Source organism: Cyclopterus lumpus, chromosome 12 (genome assembly GCF_009769545.1).
Source record: "Cyclopterus lumpus isolate fCycLum1 chromosome 12, fCycLum1.pri, whole genome shotgun sequence".
Lineage (NCBI taxonomy): Eukaryota > Metazoa > Chordata > Actinopteri > Perciformes > Cyclopteridae > Cyclopterus > Cyclopterus lumpus.
The window spans coordinates 20,259,508-20,270,023 of record NC_046977.1 but is presented as its reverse complement, the minus strand read 5'-3'; the positions used below and the strand labels follow the sequence as shown (position 1 = coordinate 20,270,023).

General features: G+C 48.4%; 1 protein-coding gene across 1 annotated transcript in view; it reads right to left on the bottom strand.

The window, feature by feature from the left end:
• dcc (DCC netrin 1 receptor) overlaps window positions 1-10,516 on the bottom strand; it is a 316,481-nt gene that overhangs the window by 44,911 nt on the left and 261,054 nt on the right. Inside the window, exons 24-25 of the mRNA XM_034546888.1 lie at window positions 5,430-5,653; window positions 4,894-5,010 (exon numbers count right to left, since the gene is read on the bottom strand). Of these exons, the coding sequence (XP_034402779.1) occupies window positions 4,894-5,010; window positions 5,430-5,653 (341 nt within the window). The remainder of the gene's footprint in view (window positions 1-4,893; window positions 5,011-5,429; window positions 5,654-10,516) is intronic.

Below are 10,516 nucleotides of genomic sequence, written 5' to 3'. Positions count from 1 at the left end.
ACGGACCACGTTCGGATTTATTCAGATGTGTTTATAAATATATATTTATGTAGAAATGTGTCTGTAGCTGCATCCTTTGTCTGCCTGTGAAATACATTGCTACTTGTTTTTAATATGTGATATATAAATAAGCTTTATTATTATTATCAAGCAAGAAATATGTCTTTAGATTAAACATGAGACTAACCAACAATGGAGCGTTAAGAATTACACCTACACAGAAAATACAGGTTTGTTGTCAAACCTAAGAGCCAATCAGCTCTCTGATGTAGCGACAGCCAGGCATTTCCCATCATGCATTGTGCCACGCAGTCGGTGAAGAGCTACTGCGGCGCCTGACTCTAAAATCTGCGGCCGCCTCGCTCTCGTGAGATTATCGTTGACCACGTGTGCATGACGTCAGAGTCAAGTCGGACACAAATCCACCCAGCATGCATTGCGTGTCGATCGGCGGTGATCGATTCTGTGCAGGGCAGGCTCATCTCGAACAAACCTAATCATTTAAGAAATGCTACCAATTGTAGATACAATGGGTGCTAATTGTACGTCCGTTGTGTTGTATTCATCAGTGCAGCAGGAATGTCTTTAAACGTTGAGGAATACCTTTCAAACTTCAACATCGCTACATCGAAAGTCTAAAAGCAGCGAAGCCACAGAGCCGCAGCTCAAGTGGAAGAATGAATGAAGGACGACGGGAGGCCGAATGAAGAAGTCTTCCTCTCTGAACTTTGACAAAAGAAATCAAATCAAATGAACGCGAACCAGAAAGAGAGAGAGAACAAACCAGATCACAGTCGAGGACAGGTCTGTGTTGGCAGAAGAAGCCTGAAGGCCTTTTTCCTGTTTTACCTTGACCCACATATCACACACGTTCATGTAAACACACAGGAGGCCTGACTCTCCAGAGAAGAACACCCGCCGCTGTAGCCTAATTGTTGTTGTTCAGTTCGACAACTGCAGTAAACAACACAACAGAAGAAGAATAAAAAGGGGAGAGAAAGGAGGACACAAATCATCTCAGGCAGACTGAGAGCAGAGTAATTACAATATGAAGGTTCCAGCTCAGAGGGGATGTGACGGCACACACCAAGGAGAGAGAAGGCAGTAATTAGATGATGTGCCTCTCTCTACCCAGAGAGGGAACCGGCTCATGGATGTGATGTGCTGTTACAGATGTGACACCGACAAAGGGAAATCCAGATCAGTACCAGACAATAGAATAAATTGAGACCACAGTAGCACGATTCTAAAAGGGGACATTTTTTCAAATCAAAGCATACGCATGGGGAACGTTAACAGCAGTTCTTCTGCTCAACGTGACAAATCACTATTGGTCATATTTCGCTGCTTGGACAGAGTAGAACCCGGCGTCACTAGAGTCAGCCTTTTGTGTAGCCGCTTGACTCAAAAAGGCGTGTATTGTAAGGTTAAGGTAGGTTTAGAAAACAAAACCACTTGCTTAGGGAGAAAGAAGATCATGATTGGGCTTAAAATAAGTACACTTTGTAAGCCAAGGACACAACGTCATGTGACATAATGTCATCAATAGAAATAACTCAACTATTGATAAAACACAGGATACAAACACCAGCCCCCATTAGCAAAGGTCCTCTGCTTGTTGACCCATCCACCACCCCTCACTCTCGCCCTTAGTGGACTCTCTTACACTTAATGACGATGCAGTTGGGTTTATATTGGAGTTGTTGAAAGTCCAGTGCATCTGATACAAATGCTATAGGGTGCCCTGTGTGCCCTGTGTCGAGAGACGGGCGCTGCTAGGCCGAGCACTGGTCACCCTGGGATTGAGACTAGCAGCTAAGGTCATGAGTTAAAGCCCTCGCAATCCTACTTGCTTTCTTCACTGTCCTTGTGTCAACCGCTGGAGGATTGAGCACTGCCCCCCCAGCAACATTTTGATCAGGCTCCATAGTTTGGCTCCTTCTTGGTTCCCCCATACCAAGCCAGAAAAGAAAAGGTGAGGAGGTTCTCTTTATGGTAGATGTAAAAGCTGCTAAGGATGGGAGGGGCTACTCCCAGGTACCTCAGCCTACACAGGGGGTAGATCCACTGGCACCTTCTGAAGATGTCTTTTGTGTCAGGCCACTGTCAATGGTGGTCACGAGGTTCTTGCAGCTGCAAGCTATCTACACTCATAAACACAAAAGTGTCAACTCTGGGACAGGTTCAGGAAATCGATGCAAAGTTCCATTGTCTTCCTGAAGCTCCCCACATCAGCGGTATAGCGTCTTGGCTTCCTCCTCAATACTGGACTGGAGGCGTCGATTAAAGCAGTGTCATCTGCAAACAGCAATGCACATGCTGTCCAAGGTCGTTGGTCCATCCATCACTTTACTCTATGCTCCTGAGCCGGGTCGCGGGGGCAGCAAGACATCCCTCTTACTAGTCTTTGAGTGTAATAGCATCCTCTCACAATTGTGGATGTAAGACCTCCCGGCTGTGAGACTGTTACAGTGAGTGGCCTGCCAATCTGTGCAGGCAAAAGAGCCCTGCAGGGTCCAGGATGCCTCTCTAGACTTGGACTCACCCCCATCACCGGCTTCAGGTTCCTCTGGGTCTACACCAGCGAGGACCGGACCTGGACTCACCACACAAACCTGCCATACCAGGCGGCTGTGGCAGTAGCACTGCCCTCAAATGTAAAGACTCTAGAGGGCGGAGACAAGCTGCTCAGTGCACCAATGGAGGACCTCAACACTCAGCAGTGCAGGATTGTTGCATATATATGTCATGTCATGTCATTTAGCTGACACATTTATCCAAAGCGACTTACAACCATATTACATTCATACACTGTAGAGCAGCTACAGGGAACAATTCAGGGTTAAGTGTCTTGCTCAAGGACATAACGACTAGGGTGGGGATTGAACCACCAACCCCCTGATTGAAAGACGGACCTGCTAACCACTGACCCACAGTCGCCCCATATATATATATATATATATATATATACATGTAGGGACATACAACCATTCACTCTCACATTCACACCTATGGGACATTTAGAGATCAATTAACCTGCAGCATGTCTTTGGACTGTGGGAGGAAGCCGGAGAGCCCGGAGAGAACCCACGCTGCCACGGGGAGAACATGCAAACTCCACACAGAAGGACCGCTCCGACCGGGAATCGAACCCGCGGCCCTCTTGCAGTCAAAGCAAAATGACAATCTTCGATATATATATGTATATAACATATATATATATATTTGTATATATATATATATGTATATATATATATATATATATATATGTATGTATATATATATGTATATACAAATATATATATATGTTATATACATATACATATATATATCGAAGATTGTCATTTTGCTTTGACTGATTTTCAGTGTTTTCATGCAATGAGCTGTTAGAGCGATCCTGAGGTTTAATATTCCCATTGCCAGCGTCAGCTTCACTGTTCATTGTTATGCATATGATAACAAAGAACTTGAAACTGAAATATAAGTTGAACTTCAGCTGTCTCGCTCTCTTCTCACATTTCTTCTTCGTCTCTCTCTCTCTCTCTCCCTGCTCGTCCTCTCCTCATTCACTCATCCTCAGATCTTCTCCCTCTCCCCTCTGTCCTCTGAGTCTGTCTGAGTACAGGCTAATTATCTGTGTGTGTGTGTGTGTGTGTGTGGGTGTGGGTGTGGGTGTGTGTGTGTGTGTGTGTGTGTGTGTGTGTATGTGTGTGCACGTGTTCTCTCTTCCTCCAACTTCAGTTTTGCACAAAAGTCTTTTTCCGTCTCAACCACCCGGGGACAGACAGAGAGGAAGAGAGAGAGATGAACGGTCTGACCATCATCATCATCATCATCATCATCACCCTAAGACAACCAACTGCCGCAGAACTGTCACGTGATGTTCCATGCAGCAACAGGAAGCACCGTGACCTTGATACAGAATGAGTTGGTGTGGGGTCTGCTTTCTGGAATAAGGAATAAGAGCATGAGGATCTGTGGACCTCTTAAGGGGAACAGTCCTCACAAAGGACCATATTCACTGTTGTAACACGTTTCAAATGGGATTCGGCTATTTCACATCTGAATGTATTGGAGATGCAACGTTTTGATCATAAACCTCAGGCATCAAACTCACAAAATGGATATATTCATACTAGAACAGCAGGCTGCACCAACCGATAAACAAAGAGGCGCCAATCCACACCTTTAAAAGCATCAATGGTTGCTTCAGAAAAATCCCCTAAAAAGAGACCAACAATTAAGAGCAACACGTTGCTGTCAGGCATTTCCTCAAAGATAGGCCACCATTTAGGGCCCACCACTGTAGTCCAGACTTCCACTCCAGTGCCACCGTAAGCTCCACATTTGGTGTTTTGAGTGAGATGGTTGAACAACTAGTAACTAGAACCCTGAACCAACTGAGTCAAGCCCAAAGAATGGGCACCGCACCAGTTGTAATAACTTTGGTGATCTTCTGATATTTCATCCAGTGCCATAATCAGGTCTAATTAAAATGATCCAATACTTGGTTTATGGCTAAATACCTAAATAGTTCCCATCAGCCTCGGCTGTACTTTGTGCTCAGTGCTAATTAGCAAACATTAGCATGCTAACACGCTAAACTGATCTGATGACCATGATAAACATTAAACTTGCTCAACAAGCATAATGGCATTGACATTGACAAGTTATTTTATTGGGACAATGCACACCAATAAACAGTCCAATAAACATCTGCTGTCCCTGGCCAGGCAGCCTGAAATTACAAAATGTCCAATAACATAATGCAACTAAGATTCATAGACAGATATGTTAGCATGCTGGTGTTAGCATTTAGCTCAAAGCACCACTTCTGAGCGAAGGAAAGCTCAGTTGATGCCGGTGAACACACGCATGCACGGTGTTACTTACGTGTGTTGCTGGGCTGAGAGTCCATAGGAATCATCATCTTGCCCCGCGCGCCCCTCCTGGCCGCCATGGAGCGGTCCAGAGTGGAGATACTGCTGGACGCATCGTCTCCGTCGGCTCCTGGAACACCAAAAATATTCCAGCGTCTTCTCTCCCTTCTTCAGGCCACTAATAGAGACTTTTAAAACTATTTTCCACTGGGAGAAATTATTTATAAATCTAATAATTAATAGAGGCTTTATTACACAGCTAATGCAATCCGACTCATAATGGGGATGAATTAATCAGTGAGCACCACAGCAATGAAGAAAAAATTATTTGTTTTATATTTAGCATGCAGATTATGAATGTATTTGACTTTCTAATTTTAAATTTCAATGTTGCCATGTAACATAGAGATGAACCCTGACATGATACATGCATCTAAAGGGAGATACCCAAACTTAAATCAAAGATGATAACAAATGCAAAATACTAATAATAAAACTAGTACTTGTAAACAAATAAGGTGGATAAATGCATCTGCATCTATCTTGTACCTGAGTGGCTACTCTTGCTGCCCATCTGGCTCTCTGATTTGCTGTGTGCGACCTGGGGGAGGTCCTGGCAGGACTGAAGAGGCGAATCGTGTCCGGACGGAGCCACGCTGGGAGCTTTGTCCATGTTCTTCATCTCCATCTCCTCGTGGTGGATCCAGAGGTCGGGGGGCCGCAGGTCCTTCTGGCTGCCCTTCCGCTTGCTGGCGCTGTGGCTCGCTCTCTTCCTGCACAGAGGACGAGACAGGTGAGGAAGTCAGTGGCCAGGAAGATAGAGCAGACTGAAGGTGTGAAGAGGACAACACAGTGAACCATTACAGTCATGTCGCTAGGCAACCCACCATGTACATTGCAACTTCCTGATGTTAAACTCAGACAAAACTGAAGTTATTTTACTGGGCCCTGAACACCTCAGAGATCAATTATCTGGTGATGTGGTTTCTGTAGATGGCATTTCCCTGGCATCCATCACCACTGTAAAGAATCTCTAGTTATCTTTGACCGAGACTTGTCCTTTAACTCCCACGTTAAGCAAATCTCAAGGAATGCATTTTTTCATCTACGTAACATTTCAAAAATCAGGCACATCTTGTCTCAAAAAGATGCAGAAAAGCTGGTTGATGCATTTGTTACTTCCAGACTAGATTACTTCTCCTCACCTACAAAGCCTTGATTGGTGATGCACCATCATATCTTAAGGAGCTTGTAGTACCATATTGCCCCACTAGAGAGCTGCGCTCACTAAATGCGGGGCTACTTGTGGTTCCTAGAGTCCTAAAAAGTAGGATGGGAGCCAGAGCCTTCAGTTATCAAGCTCCTCTTTTATGGAACCAGCTTCCACTTTCAGTCCTGGAGGCAGACACAGTCACCTCATTCAAGAATAGACTTAAGACTTTCCTGTTTGATAGTGCTTATAGTTAGGGCTGAATCAGGTTTGCCCTGGTCCAGCCCCTTGATATGCTGCTATAGGCTTATAGGCTGCTGGGGGATGTTTTAGGATACACTGAGCACCTATCTCCTTTTCTCTCTCTCCTTATGGATGAATTTACATCTCTCCATTGCACTTTATTAACTCTGCTTCCTCCCCGGAGTCGTTGTGACTTCACGTCTCATAGGGTCCATTGGACCTGGAGGTGTCTGATGCTGGTGAACCGGCCTCCCATTGGCCCTGCTGATGCGCCCCGCCCCCCTTCCTCTCTACCTCCTTCTGTTTCATGGATTGGAGTTCCATTCATACATTGTCATATTCATGTAATGTGTTTATGTAACTTTGTAAATGCTGTTCATTCTGTACACATGACATCTATTCATCTGTCCATCCGGGGAGAGGGATCCTCCTCTGTTGCTCTCCTGAAGGTTTCTTCCCTTTTTTCCCTGTCAAAGGTTATTTTTGGGGAGTTTTTCCTGATTCGATGTGAGGTCAAAGGTCAGGGATGTCGTATGTGTACAGATTGTAAAGCCCTCTGAGGATAATTTGTGATATTGGGCTATAAAATAAACTGAATTGAAAATTGATATGAATTGAATGTACATCCACCATGAAACCACTTGAAATGCTCACGCATGCCACGATGTACACGGACGAGATGGAGCAACGTGGAGACAGACAGAAGGAGGTGGGAGGAGGACGAGGATTACGGGATGGAGCAACGTGGAGACAGACAGAAGGAGGTGGAAGGAGAGACAAGGATTACGGGATGGAGCAACGTGGAGACAGACAGAAGGAGGTGGGAGGAGGACGAGGATTACGGGATGGAGCAACGTGGAGACAGACAGAAGGAGGTGGGAGGAGAGACGAGGAGGACGAGGATTACGGGATGGAGAAACGTGGAGACAGACAGAAGGAGGTGGGAGGAGGACGAGGATTACGGGATGGAGCAACGTGGAGACAGACAGAAGGAGGTGGGAGGAGAGACGAGGAGGACGAGGATTACGGGATGGAGCAACGTGGAGACAGACAGAAGGAGGTGGGAGGAGGACGAGGATTACGAGATGGAGCAACGTGGAGACAGACAGAAGGAGGTGGAAGGAGAGACGAGGAGGACGAGGATTACGGGATGGAGCAACGTAGAGACAGACAGAAGGAGGTGGAAGGAGAGATGAGGATTATGAGATGGAGCAACGTGGAGACAGACAGAAGGAGGTGGGAGGAGGACGAGGATTATGGGATGGAGCAACGTGGAGACAGACAGAAGGAGGTGGGAGGAGGACGAGGATTACGAGATGGAGCAACGTGGAGACAGACAGAAGGAGGTGGAAGGAGGACAAGGATTACGAGCTGGAGCAACGTGGAGACAGACAGAAGGAGGTGGGAGGAGGACGAGGATTACGGGATGGAGCAACGTGGAGACAGACAGAAGGAGGTGGGAGGAGGACGAGGATTACGAGATGGAGCAACGTGGAGACAGACAGAAGGAGGTGGGAGGAGGACGAGGATTACGAGATGGAGCAACGTGGAGACAGACAGAAGGAGGTGGGAGGAGGACGAGGATTACGAGATGGAGCAACGTGGAGACAGACAGAAGGAGGTGGAAGGAGAGACGAGGAGGACGAGGATTACGGGATGGAGCAACGTGGAGACAGACAGAAGGAGGTGGGAGGAGGACGAGGATTACGAGATGGAGCAACGTGGAGACAGACAGAAGGAGGTGGGAGGAGGACGAGGATTACGGGATGGAGCAACGTGGAGACAGACAGAAGGAGGTGGGAGGAGGACGAGGATTACGGGATGGAGCAACGTGGAGACAGACAGAAGGAGGTGGAAGGAGGACGAGGATTACGAGATGGAGCAACGTGGAGACAGACAGAAGGAGGTGGGAGGAGGTCGAGGATTACGAGATGGAGCAACGTGGAGACAGACAGAAGGAGGTGGGAGGAGGACGAGGATTATGATATGGAGCAACGTGGAGACAGACAGAAGGAGGTGGGAGGAGGACGAGGATTACGGGATGGAGCAACGTGGAGACAGACAGAAGGAGGTGGAAGGAGAGATAAGGATTACGGGATGGAGCAACGTGGAGACAGACAGAAGGAGGTGGGAGGAGAGACGAGGATTACGAGATGGAGCAACGTGGAGACTGACAGAAGGAGGTGGGAGGAGGACGAGGATTACGAGATGGAGCAACGTGGAGACAGACAGAAGGAGGTGGGAGGAGGACGAGGATTATGAGATGGAGCAACGTGGAGACAGACAGAAGGAGGTGGAAGGAGGACAAGGATTACGAGATGGAGCAACGTGGAGACAGACAGAAGGAGGTGGGAGGAGGACGAGGATTATGAGATGGAGCAACGTGGAGACAGACAGAAGGAGGTGGAAGGAGAGACGAGGAGGACGAGGATTACGAGATGGAGCAACGTGGAGACAGACAGAAGGAGGTGGGAGGAGGACGAGGATTAAGAGATGGAGCAACGTGGAGACAGACAGAAGGAGGTGGGAGGAGGACGAGGATTACGAGATGGAGCAACGTGGAGACAGACAGAAGGAGGTGGAAGGAGGACGAGGATTACGGGATGGAGCAACGTGGAGACAGACAGAAGGAGGTGGGATGAGACACGAGGAGGACGAGGATTACGAGATGGAGCAACGTGGAGACAGAGAGAAGGAGGTGGGAGGAGACACGAGGAGGACGAGGATTACGAGATGGAGCAACGTGGAGACAGACAGAAGGAGGTGGGAGGAGGACGAGGATTATGAGATGGAGCAACGTGGAGACAGACAGAAGGAGGTGGAAGGAGAGACGAGGAGGACGAGGATTACGAGATGGAGCAACGTGGAGACAGACAGAAGGAGGTGGAAGGAGGACGAGGATTACGGGATGGAGCAACGTGGAGACAGACAGAAGGAGGTGGAAGGAGGACAAGGAGGACGAGGATTACAACATGGAGCAACGTGGAGACAGACAGAAGGAGGTGGGAGGAGACACGAGGAGGACGAGGATTACGAGATGGAGCAACGTGGAGACAGACAGAAGGAGGTGGGAGGAGACACGAGGAGGACGAGGAGTACGAGATGGAGCAACGTGGAGACAGACAGAAGGAGGTGGGAGGAGGACGAGGATTACGAGATGGAGCAACGTGGAGACAGACAGAAGGAGGTGGGAGGAGGACGAGGATTACGAGATGGAGCAACGTGGAGACAGACAGAAGGAGGTGGGAGGAGGACGAGGATTACGAGATGGAGCAACGTGGAGACAGACAGAAGGAGGTGGAAGGAGAGACGAGGAGGACGAGGATTACGGGATGGAGCAACGTGGAGACAGACAGAAGGAGGTGGAAGGAGGACAAGGATTACGAGATGGAGCAACGTGGAGACAGACAGAAGGAGGTGGAAGGAGAGACAAGGATTACGGGATGGAGCAACGTGGAGACAGACAGAAGGAGGTGGGAGGAGGACGAGGATTACGGGATGGAGCAACGTGGAGACAGACAGAAGGAGGTGGAAGGAGAGATAAGTATTACGGGATGGAGCAACGTGGAGACAGACAGAAGGAGGTGGGAGGAGAGACGAGGAGGACGAGGATTACGGGATGGAGCAACGTGGAGACAGACAGAAGGAGGTGGGAGGAGGACGAGGATTACGGGATGGAGCAACGTGGAGACAGACAGAAGGAGGTGGAAGGAGGACAAGGATTACGGGATGGAGCAACGTGGAGACCGACAGAAGGAGGTGGAAGGAGGACAAGGATTACGAGATGGAGCAACGTGGAGATAGACAGAAGGAGGTGGGAGGAGGACGAGGATTACGAGATGGAGCAACGTGGAGACAGACAGAAGGAGGTGGGAGGAGGACGAGGATTACGAGATGGAGCAACGTGGAGACAGACAGAAGGAGGTGGAAGGAGAGACGAGGAGGACGAGGATTACGAGATGGAGCAACGTGGAGACAGACAGAAGGAGGTGGGAGGAGGACGAGGATTAAGAGATGGAGCAACGTGGAGACAGACAGAAGGAGGTGGGAGGAGGACGAGGATTACGAGATGGAGCAACGTGGAGACAGACAGAAGGAGGTGGAAGGAGGACGAGGATTACGGGATGGAGCAACGTGGAGACAGACAGAAGGAGTTGGAAGGAGACACAAGGAGGACGAGGAT